At 38.4% G+C, this 24,615-nt stretch overlaps 1 protein-coding gene across 3 annotated transcripts; it reads right to left on the reverse strand.

Annotated features, from left to right (window-relative positions):
- Positions 1–270: 270 nt before the first annotated feature.
- Positions 271–24,611, reverse strand: ppp1r12b (protein phosphatase 1, regulatory subunit 12B). Of its 3 annotated transcripts, XM_058052661.2 has the most exons (12): positions 24,253–24,611; positions 24,061–24,111; positions 22,575–22,671; positions 22,359–22,487; positions 22,180–22,267; positions 22,007–22,113; positions 11,837–11,853; positions 9,647–9,773; positions 7,911–8,015; positions 7,760–7,810; positions 7,580–7,630; positions 271–2,220 (listed from the first exon to the last, which is right to left on the reverse strand). In XM_058052661.2, the coding sequence occupies exons 2-12, from the start codon at positions 24,090–24,092 to the stop codon at positions 2,134–2,136; spliced, it is 891 nt and encodes a 296-aa protein (XP_057908644.2). In that variant the 5' UTR covers positions 24,093–24,111; positions 24,253–24,611; the 3' UTR covers positions 271–2,133. The 3 variants fall into 3 exon arrangements, with proteins under 3 accessions (XP_057908644.2, XP_057908645.2, XP_057908648.2); XM_058052662.2 differs by lacking the exon at positions 24,253–24,611 and having other exon boundaries at positions 24,061–24,154; XM_058052665.2 differs by lacking the exons at positions 22,007–22,113; positions 22,180–22,267; positions 22,359–22,487; ... (1 more) ...; positions 24,061–24,111; positions 24,253–24,611 and adding an exon at positions 15,983–17,379.
- Between the last annotated feature and the right edge of the window lie 4 nt (positions 24,612–24,615).

The following is a 24,615-nucleotide window of genomic DNA, read 5'->3' on the forward strand; positions in this document are numbered from 1 at the left end:
TATTTTTTTGGGGGGGGGGGTACTGTTGTGGTTTATGGTAAAACTGTATTATACGCTATACAACAGGGATATTCAAAATTTCCACCGAGGGCCACATAGTAAAAAAACTTAAAAGGGACACTTATTTTGCAAAGCAACACATGTTGATATGCTAAGATGTTATACTGTATATTTTTCAGGAAAAAAAGGGCACCACCGCTTTATGATATACTATGTGAAAAGCGCTTTATAAATATGAACTTTGGTCTTTATATCCCATTTTTCTTCAAATATTTTTTTCATATTTCAACTTATCTTTGTACATTTTCTTTTTGAAATATTATGGCTTTATTACCACAGTATTTTGACTTTACACTCATAATATTATTACTTTTTCCCCAACCCTATTATTTTGATTTGTTTGTTTCTCATAATATTACAACTTTTAATCTCAATTTCAATCATTTTTCAAACGCCGCCTCTTTCGGTACTGAACATTTTGGCAGATTTTTTCAAATTAAAATGTGTGCTTGAGCTAACAAAAGAAAGATTAGAGCACGTTCGTAAATGTATAACATTCTTGTTAGGTTACAACTTTTTGTATTAATATTTTAAACTTATTCTAACTTATAAAACTACTGTAGACTTTTTTTTTCTTGTTATAGTTTTAGAAAGTGCTGTGGATCACAAATGGCCCCCGAGCTGCACTTTGGACACCCCTGCTGTCAGTGACTTTACATGGCCCTCAGCAACGTCACAGTGTGTATGTATGATCATTTCCCTCATATTATGATGATTTTAAGCACCCGGTATGCTTTTTTTTTTTTTTTTATCATATCCCATCTGGCATACTGACTTAAATGGAAACAAATTAATAACAAAAAATATGCTAATGGCGCTAGCAGACTGGCTTCAATCAGGCTGAGGGCAAACAACAAAATATGTTCCGGAGTAATGTTAGCCTATTTGACAACAGGATACATCTAATGGTGCTCTAAAAGGGGTAATTAGCGTATCATTATCATATTAAATTACTGAAAAAAATAACAGATAGCAAAATTATGAATGAAAAGGAATCCGGTACACCGACTGAAAACAAACACTTGTGAAAGTCAGACTAACTGGTGTGTTCCTTTGACAAGAATGAATAAATGCTTAAATAAATAAATATCGCAACATCGTAGGACGTTTGTGAAAATAATGTATCGAACATAAAACTGACATGCTCACACTTTCTTTGAGGTATTTCGCTCAATGTGTGCAATGGCATGCTAAATAATTGCGTTATGACCGATTATGAGCGATCAGTAGTATTAACCCAGACAGTAAGAACGCACAGAATTTCTATTGAAAGAAAAAATGTAGGTTATTTTCTAATAATTCATTCAAGAAATATAGTTGCATTAATTATTTGACAATATTTGACAATTAATGGGTTTAAAATTACCTTTAAAGGCAAAAAAATGAGCTTGTATTTACCTGTCACACAGAGGCTTAGTTAAAGTCAAGCAAAAACTGTATAGTACAAAAAAAAAATCAGAGATTTCAAGAATAAAGTCGTATATTTATGAGAATAAAGTTGTACATTTATGAGAAGTAGTATTATTTTATTACTATGTCGTAACAAGCATTGCTTGAAACATCTATGAAAAAATGAGAGGAAGATTTTCTTTCCTTCCTGAAGAGCTGTACTCCATTTTACGACTTTATTGTCGTAATATTATGACTTTTTTCTTGTAAATTTTCCATCATTATTCTTGTAATGTTATGACTTTTTTATTGTGACTTTATTATATATATATATATAATGTGACTTTATTCTCAAAATCTCCGATTTTTTTTCCAACTGTAGTAGTACATGACTGATTTTAGGACACTTTTAGGATACCATGGGTTCTTATAGGTACCACACACCCAATCAGGGTTCACCAAATATAATATGATACCAATAATGGTATCTTTATGTAAGTAAGGGGCTTTAAAATATAAACTAAAGTGCATGTGTGGTGCCTGAAAATGTTGTTTATGATATTGTAACTCCAGCATCCACACATTTTAGAAACAGTTAACAACTTAACAATTCTCTTTGGATACACCTGACAGGAAGTAGTAAGTGTGACCGCATCATAAAAATCAGCAAACCAGAACATTCTTTCATTTGGACAGTTTGCTGATGACCCGAATTAGAGCACCGTTCTCGTCCTTTAGCCTCTGGTTGTCCGTCTTGAGCTCTGTTAAGACCTAGAAAAATCGAAGGAAAAAATCGAAGGAATGGTATCAGATTATCACAGCTGCATAAAGACTTACAATTAACGATGATTATGGAACGCAAAGCTCACGCAGCACCAAAACAAACTCGTTTGCTCACACCGAGCGACATGGACATGCTTCATGGTCATGGTACATGATCATGCAGTGAAGAAGGAACTTGGGAGAAGCCAAAGAGAGAAACAAGAAGATGTGAGTTTCTTAATTCAAAAGGTCTTTTTGGTGAATTATGTATAATAACCTTGAAATTCAGAGAATAAAGTCGTTAATTTACGAGACTAAAGTTGTAAATTTGCACACAAAAAGTGCGATTTTATGAGAAAAAAAATCATAATATTAAGACTATAAAGTCATAAATTTACGAGAATTAAGTTATAATATGATGTGTCAGAGGGGAAATATAGCATAGCTCTTCAGGAAGGAAGGACATCATCCTCATGTCTAATGCCTTCTCACTTCTCCTTTCCATAAACCACCACTTCCACACAGAAGGCTTTTAGAACTTCCAGAATCTGCACCTATTCCAGCTGTATTTCCTTGGATTTTCAAAAAAACGTCTGTTTTAATTCACCCCACCCACAGCCCATCTCCAAGCACACCCACACACACACACTCCCAAATGTTCCCGAAGACTTCCAGACCACTACCGAACCCCACTTTGTAATTAAGTCAGTATAAGAGTTAATAATAAGTGAATAAACCCTTTGTTGCTACTGGTAGCTTGTGAGCCACTAGCTGGAAACCCCTGACCTACCCTGTATTAACTGTGGTAACATCGGTCTAGGTCAGGGGTCGGCAACCTTTACTATGAAAAGAGCCATTTTACCCAATGCCCACTGAAGAAAAATAGCCTGGAGCCGCAAAACATATAGTATGTTTAAAACAACATTGGAGGGAATTTGGGGGTATCAAAGTAGTTCAGATAAGAAAAGACGAGTTGGAGTACTCTTGCTAGTTTTGGAGATAAACTTACATAAATGTATGTGTAAACTACTGTAAACGTAAAAACAAGTTCCCATGCCGCTGTTTTTAAATTATCTCGAATTTATTTTTTAGATTTGTAGGTAAGTATTACTTGTTTTCCTTCATGTACTGAACTGGATAGCAGTCAGAACTCACTCAGGATGCATTCATGGTCTCAGACAAAGTTGGATTTTTTAAAACTCATTACAAAAGATGTGCATTTTCCCCACTCGGGTGTTAAAAATATTCAAGCATCGCAAAAGGGAGCCACAATAAAGAGGCTGAAGAGCCACATGCGGCTCTGGAGCCGCAGGTTGCTGACCCCTGGTCTAGGTCTATTGAACATGAGGTCATTAGGTCGTTAACTAAGTGCAGACAATCTTAGCACAAACTCTCTAAAATGAAGTGTTCAGAGCAAACGTATTTCACGGCTCACTTCCAAATGCGCTAACCTGTTTTCAGACACCCAGTTTTGTGACTTGAATAGATTGCCTGGGGGGTTTGGGGATTGGGGTTTGACCAATCATAGTGGAGTGGGTGTTAAACAGACCGTTTGGGTCAGAAACAGGAAATTCATTGAAAAGCTGCAACAAACAGGTGCAGAATCTGGAAGATCTAGAAAATTATAGCTGCTCAATAGGAGTCCAAGACTCAATACAGAGGGCCAAAAATGAGCATAATAGGTCTCCTTTAATATAATGGCGAGTAATGAAGCAGTGGCACCAATAAACTGTTATATTTTATTTTGCAACCTAACAGTTATTTTATGCACTGTTGAAAACACAAAATACTGTCTATATTTAATTTTTGTCTTTGATTTTTTTCCAAAAACCATACAATGTTCCCACCCGTTTCCTTACTTCATGATGCTCGATGGCAACATATTACCATTATGTCAAAAGTATTTTAACAGAAAGTGTTATGGTCCAACAAAGAATCTTGGGAGATAAGAAAGAAGGGAAACATCGAGCAAAAAAACAACAACAAAGACTACATATGAAGGGACCCGTGACTACCTTTGCATGCCATTATGACATCACTGGTCTTTGAGGCATGTAGCCTATGAATTGTCACACAATTTATCACATATGAATATATGAACCTTCCAACCATAATGGCAATTCTGATTGTTGGCATGTAAATATTGAGGTCTTAAATTATCAATCAAATCTCAAGGTTTCCATAAAAAAAATACTATTTTTTTTTTCCTCACATACTGACAATTTCTTCTCTAAAAGGACATATTAGAGTAGTGGGGAAGGTAAGAGTGCAGCAGAAGAAGATGCTATATTGGAGTTTGGGGGGCATGTGCGGGAGATAAGTGCACAACCTGCCTGAGAGGAGCACAGTAGAAGATGAGGGGGGCTGAGGAGGTGCCTGAAAGAGGGTTATGTTGCAGAGGAAAGGGACATATGAGGAGGAGGAGGTGTGAAAGGAGAACAGGTGTATTCATAGGTCCTCTGTCTCCGGCATGGAGTCAGTCTCCGAGAGGCCTGACAGGGCACGCAGCAAGGCTCTGTTCTCAGCCAGGAGACGCTCATTGATGCTCCGCAAGGCCTGGACCTGAGCCAGAGCAGGGAAGGTCTGCACAGAGGAGGAGAGAGATACAAAGACGAGGAAGGACAGAGAAAGCGTGCAAGGAAGAGGATGTCGGTGTGCAAAGAACCCTTCACAAAGAAAGGACCTGAGGGACTCGCAGGCAGAACACATGGGGGGGGGGGGGCTTCAGAAGAAATAGGAAAAGCTCAAACAGGCAAAGCAACTCAAAAGGGATTGCTTACATGCTAAATATGATTTTAAGATCTTAAAACAATTAAATACACATTTTAAAAAAATCTCTATCCACTTTGGTTAAAGTTAATACTGATTTTTTGTAATTATTAAAACACAAGAGTTCTTCTTGGTTGGACTAGTTGACGTAAACCTCAGTGTAATCACTCACAAACACACACACACACACAAACAGGACACAGATATGGCCTAGAAAGAAGAAGAAGGAAGACATCTGGCTACCTTTTAAAACACAACAACACTGACACACAATTATATAAGCCATTTAAAGCAGGCCTGTGTTTGGTATAGGCCAGGTCATGCATATAATGTTCATTTTCTGAAGAAATGCCCTTGGCAAGAGAAGGGAGCAGAAAGACAGCGTGACAAGAATTCTTGATGCTATTTGTCATTATAATCCTAGTATTGTGCATTTATGATATTATACAGACAATCTCAATTCAGTGGAACCTCGGTTAGTGTCATTAATCCGTTCATAGTCTTAACCAAATAATATATTTTCCATAAAAAAAATAATACAAAATTGTATTTTCTGGACTATAAGTCGCTCTGGAGTATAAGTCGCAAAAGGCCAAAAATGCATAATTAGGTAGAAAAAAAACATACATAAGTCGCATTTTTTTGCGGGTAATTTATTTTACAAGGGCTGCACGGCGGTCTAGTGGTTAGCACGCAGACCTCACAGCTAGGAGACCCACGTTCAATCCCACCCTCGGCCATCTCTGTGTGGAGTTTGCATGTTCTCCCCGTGCATGCGTGGGTTTTCTCCGGTTACTCCGGTTTCCTCCCACATTCCAAAAAACATGCTAGGTTAATTAGCGACTCCAAATTGTCCATAGGTATGAATGTGAGTGTGAATGGTTGTTTGTCTATATGTGCCCTGTGATTGGCTGGCCACCAGTCCAGGGTGTACCCCGCCTCTCGCATGAAGACAGCTGGGATAGGCTCCAGCACCCCCCGCGACCCTTGTGAGAATAAGCGGTAGAAAATGAATGAATGAATGAAAAAAAAAAATACAAATCCAATTAACACACAAAATACCGGTTACATACCGTATTTTCTGGACTATAAATCGTCGCACAAGGCCAAAAATGCATTATTAGGTAGAAAATAATGCATTAGGTAGAAAAAAACATACATAAGTAGCACTGGAGTATAAGTCGCATTTTTTGCGGGGAATTTATTTTCCAAACTACTTCCAAAACGGACATTATGTCCTCTTGGAAGGCAAGTTCTAACAATAAAAGAACAGAAAACAGGCTGAATAGGTGTAAGATATGCTAACACAATGCAAAACAAAAAATAAACATGAACAGAAAAGTTCAGTGTTTATGTAACATAAACAGTTTTTTTCATTTATAAGTCGCTCTGGAGTATAAGTCGCAGGAACAGCCAACCTATGAAAAAAAAGTGTGACTTATAGTCCGGAAAATACAGTTTTTTTTTTTTTTGTAGTAGTAGTAGTGTTTCTCAATGTATCAAAATGGTTCTTTGGCTCTATTCTGGCTTATTTTGCAGCCATTGGCAGAGATTTGTGGCCTAACTGTGTTAGTAGCAAAGAACTAAACAGTCAACCATTGATGACATCACAGATGGCAGTGGAGCTGAGGGACCAAAACTTCTGGTTCTGGTTTCCATGCTAACACAATGCTATCAAAAAAAATGACGTTTTGTGCTAAAAAACATGTCAAAATCACAGTTTCACTTAATCTATGTATTAATACAACAGCAAGACCTGCACCACATTGTACACTCACTGAGAAATGTACACAAACCAAAGCAAAATTTTAGCGTATGCTAACCGAGGTTCACTGTATTTCAATAGTACCCTGACAATTGTGCGATCGTGACAAGGTGGGGTGCTAATAATACTTTTGTGTCCACACGTAAACATGCCCGAGACTGACGTGACGTGGCAAGGCAGGTGTCGCTCAACTCATGGCCGCCACTCACCATCCCTACCCCACCACCCTTCAGGGTTGGTACCCACAACGGAACCGCAATGGGGGGTCCTGCTGCTGAGGGAACCATGAAAACATCAAACATCTGCTACAATGCTATAAGTAAGCTACTTATCTCAATTTTGGTCTATTAGATGAATATGTATCTGGAGGAGCTACAGTATCTATATTCAACTATGAACATAGATAATGAACATGATAATTCTCATAATGATAATGCAAGGAAAGCTTATATTGAAAGGCCTGCACTATTTGTACGTTTGTGTCTCTTTGTGAAGTGGAACACACTGTCTAGAACAGGAATGTCTTTTTTGCCTACTGGATATTGAATAACTATTGGATTCATCCCCATAAGTAGGATAAGCATAGCTGGACTCCTGCAAAGCTTAACAGGAAGTGACCTAACGTGATGGTGAATAAGCTTTTTAACCTTCTCTCCTTGACTGTTCCGAACCCACCTGTCCAACTGTGTGGACCGCACTTAATGCATGTTGATTTGGCTTGCAATGGAAGGGGCTTGGATGGGGGTGTGCACCTTTCTCATTGTGGCATTGGATTTAGACATCAGCAGTATTAAAGACACAAACAATAAAAGCTATAGATTTGCATATACTGACCTTCATCTCGTCTTCCATGCCCGACACCCTTTTCTCGAGGGCTTGCTTTTCCTGTTATTAAAAAAAGCATAGTAAGAAAGGGGAGGAAATGGGAAGATAAAGAAATAATCACCTATCCAATAAGGCAAAGGGTTATGATGAAATAAAATAAAACAAGGCTAAAAAAAAAAAAAAAAATACCTTTTTCTCAGCTTCAAGCTGAGAAGATTTCTCCGATATCTTTTCTTGCTTCTGCAGAGCAGAGCATTGACGCATTGTCACACAATAATTGTCAAAACAGTTAGTCTGTGCCTCCGTGCTTAAAATGACAACAAAATGATGAAGTCGCTACCTGAGTTACTTTCTCCAACTGGCAGCGAATGTTGACAAGTTCTTGTTTGCTGTCCTGCAACCTGGACTTGAGACGCTCATTCTCCTGTAGCGCTTCTGCGTACATCTAAGATCAAGATTCATGTCATTCATGTTAAATTTATAGTCCAAGTCAGAGGTTTGCAAACTTTTTACAGTTATGTACACCTTCCGATATTTCACCGGAAGCCATGCATACTTAAAAAAAATACAAACTTTATTATGTTATTCATTCATTTTCTACCGCTTATCCTCACGAGGGTCGCATGGGGTGCTGGAGCCTATCCCAGCTGTCTTTGGGCGAGAGGCGAGGTAGTACACACTGGACTGGTCGCCAGCCAATCACAGGGCACATAATGGCAAACAACCATTCACACTCACATTTATACCTATGGACAATTTGGAGTTGCCAATTAACCTAGCATGTTTTTGGAATGTGGGAGGAAACCGGAGAACATGCAAACTCCACACAGAGATGCCCAAGCGTGGAATCGAACTCGGGTCTCCTAGCTGTGTGGCCTGCACACTAACCACTTTGTTATTTCATTCATTCATTTTCTACCGCTTCTCCTCACGAGGGTCGCGGTGGGGGGTGCTGGAGCCTATCCCAGCTGTCTTGGGGCAAGAGAAGCGGGGTATACCCTGGACTGGTGGCCAGCCAATCACAGGGCACATATAGACAAACAACCATTCACACTCACATTCATACCTATGGACAATTTGAAGTCATGAATTAACCTAGCATGTTTTTGGAACGTGGGAGGAAACCGGATTCCCCGGGGAAAACCCACGCATGCAAACTCCACACAGAGATGGCCGAGGGTGGAATTGAACTCGGGTCTCCTAGCTGTGAGATCTGCGCGCTAACCACTCGACCGCCATGCAGCCCCTTTATTATGTTAATTAACTTGAAATATTGAACATAATTCATTGGTTCATTCATTTTATATTAATTCTGGGTGAAAAATTTGGGCTTTAATTTCGTAGACCAGGCGCACCCACCCTGCACTGCACAATTTCCTGGAGCGGCACAGTCCAGCGTAAGTCGGCGCACCCACACCTCCTTTCCTCCCACCTCCCACGAACACAGCCGAGTGTAATCTTAACCAATCAAAGGAATGCCTCTCATTGCCTTTAAACGAACATCAGAGGCCACAAGTAATCTGTTCCTGACAGTTACATTAAACACAGCAGCAGGCTAATCCAGGCGTAGTGCTTGTTAGCCACCTGCATTAGCTTTGATGGTACAGTATATTCTCGGTATCTCCTGATAATGTGGACACCTCCACTGGTGCGCCGCCACGCCCATCTCGGCACAAGCCCAGTCTACCAAATTACCACATTGGCTGCTTACGAGTAATATGCTGGACCAAATTACTGGTGTGGTGTGCCATGCTGCGCCACGCTGCGCCACGAAATTAGAGCCCGTTTTCTTATTGTTGTATGAGTAAATAGCATGTGCATTTACTGCAAGGTGTTCAGGTGCACTCGGAATTTTGAGTGCTATAGGCTGCAATTGTTTTTTTCCTTTTTATTAACGTACCCCCCATGGTAATTGACGTACGTGTAGCCCACTTTGGGAACCACTAATCGAAGTGTATGTGTTCTCTCTGTGGGTTTTCACCTCCCACAATGCATTGTTGTGAATGTGAGTGTGAATGTTTTGACTTCCAACCAACGTCACCTGGGAACTTGAACCCTGCAGAAGTAGATTATTACCTTCTTGTAGTCTTTGCTTGTGGTGTCTTGATCCTGCTTATTCAGAGAAGCCAGTCTGGTCTCTCTGCGGGTGTAGGAGCTGGTCCGGCCCAATTTATCTGCCACATTATCTCCGCTGGAGTCGTATCTGCATGCAAGACAGAGCAGATTACTTCATTTGGTGGTTTGACCTGAACAACAATATGTATTCATGAAAATTATTAGTGAATATTTAATATATAATATAATAAAACTATTTTATGTACACAAAAGGCCTATCATTCTCTAAATCTGTGTTAGTGAGCATTCATAATTCGTCCACTTCACAGGTGGGACATATCAAGATGCTGATTAGACAATTATTGCACAAGTGGGCTTCAGTTGGCTGCAATAAAAGGCTGCTCAATATGCCTATACAGTATACTATGCTGATCCAGAGCATCCTAAACATACTCAATGAGTGAGTATGCCGGTCATGCAAGAAGTGGGATGTTTTGAGATTACAGGAATTGTGTATAGATCCTTGCAACATGAAGCTGTGCATTATCATGCTGCACCTGTTTTACATATAGAATGACCCGTGGTGGCGATGGTGTTATGATATGAGCAGGCATTTGTTACGGACAACGAACACAAGTGCATTTTCTTGATGACTTTTTGAAGGCACGGAGATATTGAGATGAGATCCTGGGGCCCATTGTTATGGCATTCATTCACATCCATAGCTTCATGTTACAGCATGATAATGCATGGCTCCATTTTGCAATGATCTGTACACAATTCCCGAAAAGCTGATAACATAATTTATTTCATACTCACTGGACATGTCACCCATTGAGCATGTGTGAGATGCTCTGGGCTGGCATTTAAGGTCTTTCAGGCAAATGGTCAGATTCTTAATAGTTTTTTAATCCCCCGGCATCCCCCATTCAGTTAAACATGAATGTTAAATGGCCTTTTATTGTTACCAACCTAAGGCACACTTAATAATCAAGCTGTCTAATCAGCACCCTGATACTGTATGTCATATCTGAGGTGGATGAATTATGAATACTCACTAGCACAGCTCGAGTTCAACTCTTAAAAAATGGCAGGAAAAACAAAAATGTGTTTATATACTGTATATATACATATATATATATACACATACATACATATATATATATATACACATACATACATATACATATGTATCTATGTATACATACACATATCTATGTATACATACAAACACACACATATATGTATACATACACACACATATGTATACATACACACACATACATACACACACACACACACACACACACATATATATATATATATATATGGAATTTATGTATATGGAATCATTCGCAATCCTTGTTAAACATGAACACATACTTCTTTCACTTTTCTGTGCATTACAGCGCAATAAAAGAAGTTAATATGAGCTAGCTAACAATCGGGAGAACAGCTATTTTGACACCGAAGCTACTCTGGAGTAATGCTACCTAATGGTGCTAGTACTGTGAAAAGTTTTGAAAAAGTTAACGTGCACGTATTGTGGCAATAAGGCAAGAACTTGGTCAACTTTGATTTATTCCATATGCTAGCAACAAAACAACAGGACAGACTGATGCAGTGGATACCAGCTTTCAACTTAAACCCAACGACATCGCTACAAAGACTCAGGAATAGATTTGTTTTTTTTTATATTTACAATTATTTTGAACTCACCACCAGCTCAACGGGGAGCACACATCTTGTGCTGACAGATACAGCTATTCCATCCGTCGGCATCCCAATAAGAGCATACGTTGTAAGTAACTGTCTTGTTTGTTTATGTTTCACTATCTCCACCTGGAGGAAGCAAGCGTTATAAATTGTTGACGGAAGTAGCGTTAGCTCTGATCAACGGGTCCGTGAAGTCTGTGAAAGACATTCAGGTAATGTTTTAAATCATCAAAATACAGCAAGATAATGTAAGTACTACGTGTTACCATCAATGTACTTATTCTTGCATGATCACAGCATGTGTATAAAACGATAAAATGTTGTTAGATGTTTTTTTAGAGGCCTTCGTAGTCAAAATAGTTGTATCCCAATGATGTGCATTGTTAGCCAGCTTATATTAACTCATTTTCCGGTGTTATATATATTCATGTTTCAGATAAGGATTGTGAATGAAGTGCAGTTCCCCTTTAAGAATAGTACAAAAAAAATATTTACCTTGAAAGTCTGTCATGCTGAAAAACAAAGAAGAAACAATTTAATTGGGGGTCATTAAAAGCACTGGAAACAATTTGGCGTGCTAAGATCCAGATGTATCTGTTAGATTAAAGAGGAAATATTTTCCATTCTGAGAATAACCCCCAGGTGAATTATCACAGCGTGCATAGCACACTGGCGGACTTCAGCACTGTTATGGTTCATAAAGGTCAAACTTTGCAGGTTTGGCTGATTCATCTGTGCAAAACGATGACATCATGATGGAATCAGAAGCAATCCGATTCCAAAACATGATACCAGAAAGGGTTTTTGCCGGTGCCGCAAACATGGCTGCCAATTTGAATTTATTCCCTTTTCACAAAGGAATTTAAGGCCTGTCATGTTGTATGTTTTCAGTGATGGCATTGCTGGACTGTTTTAACAATGCTCACGTCTTCCAAAAGATTATTGATGTGACAAACCCAAAAAAGGTGTACTGTAGAACCTGCCTCAAGTTGCTAGTAAACCTGAGAACCTGAGAACATATGTGGATATTTACGATCGTTTTAGTTGTCAAGAGTGAAGCCCTGCTGATCCCTCATCCTTCTACGATGTCTGCTGCGGGCTTATGAACCTTAAACCACTGATTCAAACGCCAAGGAACACACCTTGCACGGGAGGAATTGATGTCTAACCTTTATTGACACGCTCAGGGATATTTAACATGGCGTCCATGGAGGTATTCGTTTGTTTACACAACCAAATCAGCGCTGCGTGTCCTTATGTGGTCATGCGTTTGAAGAGTTGACCAAACACAGACCTCCACCTCTCCAGGGAGCCCCCCCATACACACACACACTTTAAATCTTTCAATGTCGGACAAAAGAAAACTATTGAGGAGATTTAGAGCACATCCATACCTCCAATAAAAATGTTTTTAGCGGATATAGTTTGTGGTTTAAATACTCCAGTGTGGTACACCGTGCACACAGAGCAGCGGACAATGCAGTATTGTCAACTTATCACATAACACCACTCGTTTTTTTTTTCCAGAATGTGCCGTCTTTCGCCATAACAGAAGTATGAAAACAAGAGTGGGACTTCCAGTAGACACACAAAGTAAAAAAAAATATATATTTAGATTTTTTTATATTTAAAAAAAATATTTATTTATTTATAATTTTAATATTTTATATTTTTAAGTTTAAAAAAATATATTTTTTTAACATTTAAAAAAAACAAAAACAAAAAAAACTTTAAAGTCAAAAATATGTATATTTCATCAAAAATTAAGGGAACAAATTAAAAAAGACGTTGAAGATATCACCTTGTCCTTTGGTACGGGACAAAAAATAAAAAAACAAAAACAAAAAAAACCTTAAACTGTATTAGGAAAGCAGGAAGTGAACAAATTGTGAGTCAAAAATATGGATATTTCATCAAATATGATGTATTTTTTGCCCAAGTTACACATCTTCAAGCATTAAAAATAGCGTTCAAAGACGTTGAAGATATCACCTCGTATTTTGGTATGGGACAAAAAAAAAAAAAAAAACAAAAAAAAAAACTTTAAACTATATTGGGAAAGCAGGAAGTGAACAAATGTAACAGTTACTGATTGTAAAAGTACCAGATGGAGGGGTAGGATTTAATAAGCTTTGCTTCTTCCTTCTCCTTTTGGACATGTTGAACTGTGAACTGATTATGTGATGCATTCAATTGTAATCTGATGCATGTTCAAATGAAATAAAACCATTACCATTAAGTATCCATTTGTCTCATTGGTTAAGTCTAAGCAGAGCAAAGCTACATGAAACAAGTAAAATATGTGGTTTCTTGCATGCATTATGAGAACGTCACATTCAATGCTCATTTAGCTTGCAGTGTATTTGTGTACTTGATGTACACTCAAACCAAACATTCACCATCCAACACAAATCCTAAGCGGAATTGTCAACAGCGAATGAAATCACCCCAAAGGGACCCTTCACTCTCTCTGTCGCCCTTTCTGTCAGCAACATATGAACGTATGTTGGATTTTATTGTTGGAAAATGTGACTTCAGCGATTGATGGCCTCCTAAGCATTTACAGAAGATGATACTGTACAACATTGGGGCTAAAAATCAATCATGGAAAATGAATGTGGGACGTTTTGAGACACTCCTATTCAAGAAATAGTGACTGTGTCTGCAACAAAACCATCTGTATCTCTGTGCGACTGCTGTGACGCATAATTCCACTCTCTGTCTCTTTAAAAAGGCCACACAGATGCACACAGACATTAACACAGAAGCCCACTGAGACTAGCCCACTTAGAGTGAGGAAAATAACAGGAAACTACAGAGGGGAAAGTTGTCTTTTTTTTTTCTACAAAGTGAATTCAGTAGAGCTGAAATGGCATTTTAATAAACTAATTTGGTGTGTCGTGAGGGTCCCATTGTACATGTAACTATGAAGCGGCGTGAGAAAAATCAGAGCGTAAATGTAATCTCACAGGATGATCATAAAAAAATGCGCTCCAATTAGTGTTTCGGCAAAGATACAAATTTTGGATTTTCAGGTGTTAAGAAGATTTTAATTGAGTCTTCACTTTAAATCTCCTGTCAAGTTTATTAATCCGCCATTAACCCTTCAGGATAAACGTTGAAGCTTTCTTTGGATTTAGGAGAGGAGATGGATTTGACAGCTTTCCTGTTTTCTTAATATATATTTTTTCGTCCCGTACCGAAGTACGAGGTGATGTCTTTGAATGCTATTTTTAATGCTTGAAGATGTGTAATTTGGGCAAAAAATACATCATATTTGATGAAACATCCATATTTTTGACTCACAATTTGTTCACTTCCTGCTTTCCTAATAGAGTTTAAGGGTTTTTTTTGTTGGTTTTTTTTTGTCCCATACCGAAGTACGAGGTGATATCTTCAACGTCTTTGAACGCTATTTTTAATGCTTCAAGATGTGTAATTCGGGCAAAAAATACATCATATTTGATGAAATATCTATATTTTTAATTTTTAATTTCAATAAACTAATTTGGTGTGTCGTGAGGGTCCCATTGTACATGTAACTATGAAGCGGCGTGAGAAAAATCAGAGCATAAATGTAATCTCACAGGATGATCATTAAAAAATGCGCTCCAATTAGTGTTTCAGCAAAGATACAAATTTTGGATTTTCAGGTGTTAAGAAGATTTTAATTGAGTCTTCACTTTAAATCTCCTGTCAAGTTTATTAATCCGCCATTAACCCATCAGGATAAACATTGAAGATTTCTTTGGATTTAGGAGAGGAGATGGATTTGACAGCTTTCCTGCTTTCTTAATATATATTTTTTCGTCCCGTACCGAAGTACGAGGTGATGTCTTTGAACGCTATTTTTAATGCTTGAAGATGTGTAATTTGAGCAAAAAAGACATCATATTTGATTAAATATCCATATTTTTGACTCACAATTTGTTCACTTCCTGCTTTCCTCATATAGTTTAAGCTTTTTTTGTTTTTTTTTTTATTTTTTGTCCCGTACCGAAGTACAAGGTTATCTTCAACGTCTTTGAACGCTATTTTTAATGCTTGAAGATGTGTAATTTGGGCAAAAATACATCATATTTGATGAAACATCCATATTTTTGACTCACAATTTGTTCACTTCCTGCTTTCCTAATATAGTTTAAGGGTTTTTTTTTTTTTTTTGTCCCGTACCGAAGTACGAGGTGATATCTTCAACGTCTTTGAACGCTATTTTTAATGCTTGAAGATGTGTAATTCGGGCAAAAAATACATCATATTTGATGAAATATCCATATTTTTAATTTTAATAAACTAATTTGGTGTGTCGTGAAAAATCAGAGCGTAAATGTAATCTCACAGGATGATCATAAAAAAATGCGCTCCAATTAGTGTTTCGGCAAAGATACAAATTTTGGATTTTTAGGTGTTAAGAAGATTTTAATTGAGTCTTCACTTTAAATCTCCTGTCAAGTTTATTAATCCGCCATTAACCCATCAGGATAAACATTGAAGCTTTCTTTAGATTTACAGAGGAGATGGACAGTAAATTTGACAGCTTGATTTTACAAAGACGTCATAGTTATCAAGGTTAAAGAAAGAAAAATGTGTCATTCTCATGAAGAAAGAAAATGTGTCATTCTCATGAAGAAAGGTTCTTACTCTGTAGCCTTTGTCAGTAGGGGATGGAGAGGGTGGGGGTGAGTCGGTGAGTGACCTCCTGGTACGAGTCAGGTCTTTGGTGCGAGTGAAGTAGGATGACATCTCCTTCCTGTACAGCAGCTTCCAAATCTCCCTTCCAAATAACAACAGATGCAAAGATTCCCTCAAGCACCGGAGCCCATGGTGGCGCTCCAGGGAATCCTCAGGGAAAACAGTTGTGAGCCCACTTTGGAAAGACTTCTTGCTCCTTGTGTTCTTCCAAACTCCAATACTGAGCCAGTAGTTAGAAAAAAAAGCAAAGTTTTGACACAATGGTGTAGGTTCTTCAAGCTGGTAACATAGATTCCGGTAACATGTAGAAAAAACTTTTTGCTGCCTTTTCATGTGATCCCCCAAAGTTATACTCTCTTCATCTGCCTTCCTCTCTCTCTCTCTTTCTCTCCTCTCCTCCTCCTTTCATAGCTCTCCCAACCCTCCTCTCCGCTTCGCTTGTCCACCAAGATTTCTGTGGCGTCCTGCCAGGATCTCTGCACAGGGACGCGCCACTGAGGCCTAAAATTGTCCATTTAAGCGCGGGGCTGCACGGAGGAGGAGGTGGAGCACAAAGCAAGAGGCAGTTTTTTTTTTACCCAGCAGGGCTATAACAAGGTCACCTAAGGAGAGATGTCCGCAGCCAGCAGTTTACCAAGTGATGGAGGGGGAAGTACTGAGTCATGTTTACCCCCTTCAAAATAAACTTTACTTTTAATCGGTCATCATTTTTCAACATGTATAAATAAGTATGAATATAATGCCCATTTAAAGTGTTTCCTTTTGGAAGATACACTTGCATATTTAATGAAAAATCTACTGAAAGGGATAAAAATGACCTTGGTTACTACTTAGAGAAGTATTTGAACAATTGTGAGTACATACAGTGGTGTAAAACTGCAGTGACTCATACCGAAAACTGTTTTGGAGAAAAGCAGAATATTAGAATTATACTCAAAATGATGCAGTGCAGTTTTCCACTGCAAACTACAAACTCACTATATAGTAACAATGAATAACTAAATACCTGTATATGTGTTATTATACAGTCATGTGGAGTCAGATGAGGCAGGTGCAACGCTGCAAATAATAACTGTTAATATTAATATTTGTCCATTTAACTCATTCATTCATTCATTTTCTACCGCTTTTCCCTCACAAGGGTCGCGGGGGGTGCTGGAGCCTATCCCAGCTGTCTTCGGGTGAGAGGCGGGGTACACCCTGGACTGGTCGCCAGCCAATCACAGGGCACATATAGACAAACAACCATTCACACTCACATTCATACCTATGGACAATTTGGAGTCGCTAATTAACCTAGCATGTTTTTGGAATGTGGGAGAAAACCCACGCATGCACGGGGAGAACATGCAAACTCCACACAGAGATGCTCGAGGGTGGAATTGAACCCTGGTCTCCTAGCTGTGAGGTCTGCGCGCTAACCACTCAACCGCCGTGCCGCCCTTTTCCATTTAATTGTATGAGAAATTTAATTTCTGCATGATTTTAGTGTTTTTTTTATTAAGTGAATTTGCATATTTCTTGATCAAATACAGGATAGAAATCCAAAATGATGAGGCGGCTGAGAGCGTCAATGAGTAAACGGACATACACATTGGAGAAACTGATGCTTCCCTTGCATACCTTATTTTGTTTTAGTCAACATGCCTTCAAAACTATATTTCAAATGTGCCTTCTACCATAATGCCTTTAATATCAAACTATTCCTTAAAACTCACACACACACACACGAGTGCACCCATAGTTTGCAGCTTGGCCCATTGCTATCTTCCTTATATAGTGAGGTTTGCATGCGGACGCCCTTCCTCACTGTTTAGGGCAAACAGATGCATCGGAAAGATAATACTTGCCAATGCCAAATGATGGAGAGAATATGGAGATGAAAGCGATGCCCAAAGCAAGATTCATTCTTGTAGAAAAGCACAGGGCCGATAACTTGTACTGTTTTCATTTCCAAATCTGAATAATAGCAATGGTATTCATTGTGTATACACAGAGTGAAGCACACTGTTGGCTGGTGCAAACTATTAAAAGTTGCAGCTGGAGTGTCCCCGGGTTGACCCCGTTCCCTTTTTCTACAAATGAAGTATTTCAATATACAGTAGAGTAATAGTAGAGTAATTAGTTCCAGACCCAACCGAGATGAGTAGGATTCCTTATTTATAAATTGTCTGTTTTCCTAGTTAGAGCATAGAAAACCATTACAAAGCTTTTACATACAGCTTTTAACATTATTAGAGCCCTCCAGACATGAAATAACATCCCTATAGTCACATTTACACTCATATTACGCAATATAGTAGACATAATAAAAGTAAATAAGCCAATTTAGGCATAAATAAGACTAGGGGAGCAGAGTGAGTGGTGGACAGGAAGTGACATTGGGGGTTCAGAAGGGAGTTTCATCTTGCTGTGGATTATGAGAGATAATTCAAACCTACAATAAAAGCCTGATGATCAATTCCGGTAATTGTGTGTCTTACCGAACATTATAGTACTATTACTGACACATGTTGACCAGTCTAGAATACTACATACCCTGGTCATGGTAATGGTAATGGTAATGGTTTTATTTCATTTGAACATGCATCAGATTACAATTGAATGCATCCCATAATCAGTTCACAGTTCCACATGTCCAAAAGGAGTAGGAAGAAGCAAAGCTTATTAAATCCTACCCCTCTATTTGGTATTTTTACAATCAGTAACTAACTGTTACATTTGTTCACTTCCTGCTTTCCTAATATAGTTGAAGTTTTTTTTTTTTTTTTTTTTTTTTTTTGTCCCGTACCGAAGTACGAGGTGATATCTTCAACGTCTTTGAACGCTATTTTTAATGCTTGAAGATGTGTAATTTGGGCAAAAAATACATCATATTTGATGAAATATCCATATTTTTGACTCACAATTCGTTCACTTCCTGCTTTCCTAATATAGTTTAAGGGGTTTTTTTTTGTTTTATTTTGTTTTTTATTATTTTTTGTCCCGTACCGAAGTACGAGGTGATATCTTCAACGTCTTTGAACGCTATTTTTAATGGTTGAAGATGTGTAATTCGGGCAAAAAATACATCATATTTGATTAAATATCCATATTTTTGACTCACAATTTGTTCACTTCCTGCTTTCCTTATAATTTAAGGTTTTTTTTTTGTTTTGTTTTTTTCCATTATTTTTTGTCCCGTACCGAAGTACGAGGTGATATCTTCAACGTCTTTGAACGCTATTTTTAATGATTGAAGATGTGTAACTTGGGCAAAAAATACATCATATTTGATTAAATATCCATATTTTTGACTTACAATTTGTTCACTTCCTGCTTTCCTAATATAGTTTCAGGTTTTTTTTTTTTTTTTTTTATTATTTTTTGTCCCGTACCGAAGTACGAGGTGATATCTTCAACGTCCATATTTTTGACTCACAATTCGCTATCTATTCAACCACAAAACAGCGGGATTTTTTCAATATATTTATTGAGTATATTTTTAAAAACTATTATAGAATCAAGCTATTATGTTATGAATTCATTCCAAAAGATAAAATGAATACTCCCATAGGAAGAAATGTAAAGGTCACGCTCTGAGTTAAAAGCACGACAGGTCGTTTATGATCCCATAGATCCTGTTTTGATGCTCTTATTTTGTATTTACTTCCTGCTTAGCAATGTTCTGTGTATTCCTGAGCACCTGCTGCTCTTTTCAGTTACTCATCTACTTAGTTCAGGTGTGCGCTCCTTGGGTCTTGGGTCTTATGTTGCGAATGCTCATGGTTGGATTTTACCTTCCGTCCGGTATTATCTTTTGCCCACACATACAGTATATAAGACAATAATCCCCATGTACATACTCTAGGCGTTCATGCAGTCGTGATGACATCACCGAACACGACCAAGATGGCTGAATCCATCTGCACCTGTCCTCTTTGTTACCAAAAAGCTATGTGGAAAATGTACCGGGATCAAAGGGGAGTCAAACAGAGGTCGGCGTCGGTAACAGGCAGCCTGCCACTCCCCCGCCGAAGCCTGGCTGTGATTATCACAGACAGATATAGTCCTCTCAGTAATGCTGAGAGACTCTCATGTTACCATTGCCTGATCTCTGTTTCTGATTCCACCGTGGAGAGCGGCTGATCCTCTGACCCGGAGTCAGCAAAGCAAGGAAAGTACTTTCCCATCATACTGCGAGGGGACATTTAACCAAGTGCTCTTTGACACAGTCCTGCCAGCCTCATCCCTCACTGTCTAATCATCTTCTTACCAGGCTGCGGCAACCGGGGGAGGAATCCGTGCTGATTTTCAGGGTCAAAGTTCACCCACACAGTATCAGCTAAGAAGGTAAAAGTAAGAACGGGGGTGTGCAATCCCGCTCTCCAAGGCTCAGACTATGCAGAGTGCCTGCATTTGGCCCAATATGGTATGGAATGCTGAAACACCTCAGCCATGTGATGCGAAGAAGCAAAGCCACTTTTAGAGGGAGGGGAGCTCGGTCCTCTGTGGGATGTTAAGCGGCAGACAACGCTTCACATCGACAGTTGCAGTGTATCTTCAAATATTGCATCAGAGCTTAGCGGCCTTTGAAGCGCACATGCCTTTCGGCTGCCAGAGGCACCAGGGTGAGAATGAAGAATGAAGAACGAAGGCCACAATGACAAGGAGTCATCTCAAGCTGTGATAATGTAGTTTGGTGGCTTCATATCATTTGTAGCGGAACCCTGGATATTAGTTTTACTTTGTCAATTAGAACTTAAGTATGTCATATGTAATATTTTCTCCTCGAGGGCCTTTAATCTATATTTGTATTCTCAGAGAATTGGGAATAATATTTTATGCTGTGCTTGAATGAGTAAAGCAAAGCACCACGACTCCCTCTAGTGGTAGTGACACAAAAACGCATCCGCTGCTTTATTTTTTTATTACATTTTTTGTCCTGTACCAAAGTACAAGGTGATATCTTCAATGTCTTTGAACGCTATTTTTAATGCTTGAAGATGTGTAATTTGGGCAAAAAATACATCATATTTGATTAAATATCCATATTTTTGACTCACAATTCGTTCACTTCCTGCTTTCCTAATATAGTTTAAGGTTTTTTTGTTCGTTTGTTTGTTTTAAATTTTTTGTCTCGTACCAAAGTACAAGGTGATATCTTCAACGTCTTTGAACACTATTTTTAATGATTGAAGATGTGTAACTCGGGCAAAAAATACATCATATTTGATTAAATATCCACATTTTTGACTCACAATTTGTTCACTTCCTGCTTTCCTAATATAGTTTAAGTTTTTTTTTTTTTTTTTCAATTTTTTGTCTCGTACCAAAGTACGAGGTGATATCTTCAACATCTTTGAACACTATTTTTAATGCTTGAAGATGTGTAATTTGGGCAAATAAATACATCATATTTGATGAAATATCCATATTTTTGACTCACAATTCGTTCACTTCCTGCTTTCCTAATATAGTTTAAGGTTTTTTTTTGTTTTTGTTTTTTTTAATTTTTTGTCTCGTACCAAAGTACGAGGTGATATCTTCAACGTCTTTGAACGCTATTTTTAATGCTTGAAGATGTGTAATTTGGGCAAAAAATACATCATATTTGATTAAATATCCACATTTTTGACTCACAATTTGTTCACTTCCTGCTTTCCTAATATATTTTAAGTTTTTTTTTTGCTTTGTTTTGTTTTATTATTTTTTTGTCCCGTACCGAAGTACAAGGTGATATCTTCAACGTCTTAGAACGCTATTTTTAATGCTTGAAGATGTGTAATTCGGGCAAAAAATACGTCATATTTGATTAAATATCCATATTTTTGACTCACAATTTGTTCACTTCCTGCTTTCCTAATATAGTTTAAGTTTTTTTTTGTTTTTGTTTTTTTTATTTTTTTGTCCCGTACCGAAATACGAGGTGATATCTTCAAAGTCTTTGAACGCTATGCGTTTCAACTAAAAAATATGCAATTGTAGCATTACCTCTGTATATGATTCTTCATGTCCATCCCAACCATGTTGTCTGCTGCATGTAAACTCTTCTTCTAACAGAGGGTTCTGATTTTCATCTCTCCACCTTCTGCCACCAGCTGCAGGTACAAAAGTTCATCTATAACCAATTTTTGATGATCAAATACACGAACAAAAGAACTGACCTCTGAAGGAGTTGATGCTGGTGATGGAGGATGAAGGTCGGTCAGTAAACTCAGCTACACTTTGTAATGTGGCTCTGATGTTCCCCTGCTGTACAGTCACAAAAAAAAACATGAAATGGTAATGTTGACGGTCCTTAATGTTACAAACGAGAAACGAGAAAAACATCTTCCTCACAAACCTCATCCATGTTGTTCCATCTTGAGACAAAGGTTCCTATGCCGTTGTTCTCAACTTCCCCTTCCTGCAGCGACTCCTCAGAACGGCTGTTGATCTTCTGAGCCTCTTTTAACTCGGTCAGAGTCACACCCTGCAAAGAATTCACCCAGCTTTATGAATTACGCACAAAATGCCGAAATGCTATGTACATATGACTATAGCATGTAGCATGTGCTACCTGTGTTGACCTGCGGGTCTGTCTGGCATGACGAGACTTTGCCCTCCTCTGAGATTCTGCTTCTTCATCCCTGACAGGGGTCAGATAAAGTCTGGCACTACAGCGTGCATATAAAATATTCACATTAGAACAGGGGTCTCAAACTCAATTTAACTTCACTTTAGTCACCTAATTTTCTCCTTATTAATAACAGCTCAGAACATGAAGGATATTTGGGAATTCTTCTCATCTACTCCTTGTAGTGCTTCCTTCCTTCCTTCCTTAAATGTTGGTTTGTATTTCACAATGCATTTTTTTCTAGTCTATTATTAACTGAAAACCTGAATGGAAAGCAGGTTTGCCTGCCTATGCTGGGCCCCTCCAGCCTCATCCGCTGCTTTCTGAACAGCAGATTCTTCAGTCTTCAGTGCCCCCTGAGACAAAATGCCGGCACTCGTGCGTCAGCTTGGCATTCCAAACCCCAGTATCTGACACTTTGGCATCATTTAACAAAAGAATATAACATTCTAACTACATGCATAGGTCAGAAAAAGGGGGCAAGGAATAATAGGTCCTATTAAGAACGTAGTGGTGTGCCTTTGCAATCCAAAAATCCAAGTAAATATTAAAAAAAAAAAAATCAGAGTTCACAATCTTCTCAGTTTAACCATAACAACATAATGAATGCACAAGTGGGAATTGAACAAGGTACTCTTTCAAACAACACAGCATCAAGTGATTCAGTAATAGAAAATGTTAAGTGACTTCTCACCAGCAGAAGGCGCCTTAAGAATTATCAATTCATATATTAAGGGAACATTTTCACAGAAAATATGAAATTACACTAATTGTGGGAATATTTTGACAAATATTTTGAAGACATTGAGAAGTAGTTAGTGACCAAAAAGTTAGAAATAAATAGATTAAAATGGCTGAGTATGATAATAATCAGTTTAACACATAACTTGGCCAAATTATGAATGATTTTGGTCTTAACTGTATATGTATAATGGAGTCAGCATAACATCATTAGCAGTGCCCCCCCCCCAGAGCAGAAGGGCTGAGCAATGATCAGTGGAGAGGTTTAGGTTTTTCTCCGCCCCTCCTCTGCAGGCTTTTAGTGCATGTATTAGAGACACTCGGAAGCATCACTGAAAATCGACAAAGCTGGTCAGCAGCACACTCTGCTGAATCTACAGAATAGAGTCAGAGGGTGTGGACTCCATGACAGTGCATAATCAGAAGGATGAAAAGCCAGTAAGATACATGGGATTCTTGAACTGCACGAATTGCACAAATCATACATGAACATTAAATATTGCCAATGGAGCAGAAACACAAGTTGGTCTACACATCAAAATACACCAGGAAACTGCTAAGAATAAAAGGCTCTTTTTAATCAAGCTACTCAGGAGGCCTCACTTCAGCACAATTGCAGCAGGAAATTGAACTTTGTCAAGACAGAAGCTAGATTTGCAAATGACAAATTGAGAGGAAAGAAACCTACCTGGGGACAAAGGCCTGCATGCTCCTGAGCATAAGGTCTGCTAGTGAAACACTGCAGCAGTGATGAGAGGGAGAGATGGACGGAAACACGATATAGCGAAGCGCGCACACACACACACACACACACACACACACAAGCAAAATCAATTCTGTCATCCAATGCCAAATTCTATTTATTATTACTTGTGCTTACTTGAAGCCTGCTTGTTTATATGTGACCTGTGATTGGCAAGCAACCAGTCCACCTCTACCTATCGCACATCACCAACTGGGATAGGCTACCTGTAAACAGAATAAATAGGATAAGATGCATGTATGGACTTTAACCTTTAAGCACATACTGCAACTCGAGTCATAGACCAAGACCTTTAAAATAACACAATTTCATTCAATTGCCATGGAATTATTTAAAACACTGTAAGAAAATATCGCAATAATTTGTGATAAATGATACATGTGGGCTGCACGGCGGTCGAGTGGTTAGCGTGCAGACCTCACAGCTAGGAGACCAGGGTTCATGGTGGAGTTTGGATGTTCTCCCCGTGCATGCATGGGT

Source organism: Doryrhamphus excisus, linkage group LG15 (genome assembly GCF_037039965.1).
Source record: "Doryrhamphus excisus strain RoL-2023G ecotype Guam linkage group LG15, RoL_Dexc_Guam_v1.1, whole genome shotgun sequence".
In the NCBI taxonomy this organism is placed as follows: Eukaryota; Metazoa; Chordata; class Actinopteri; order Syngnathiformes; family Syngnathidae; genus Doryrhamphus; species Doryrhamphus excisus.

Excerpts from the sequence above, each read along its gene's own strand:
- ppp1r12b (XM_058052661.2), bottom strand. The coding sequence starts at position 24,092 with ATGCTCAGGAGCATGCAGGCCTTTGTCCCCAG. Across the intron at positions 22,672-24,060 it reads ATGCAGGCCTTTGTCCCCAG|TGCCAGACTTTATCTGACCC; the intron begins GTAGGTTTCTTT and ends TGCACGCTGTAG. Across the intron at positions 8,016-9,646 it reads CAAGCAAAGACTACAAGAAG|ATGTACGCAGAAGCGCTACA; the intron begins GTAATAATCTAC and ends TCTTGATCTTAG.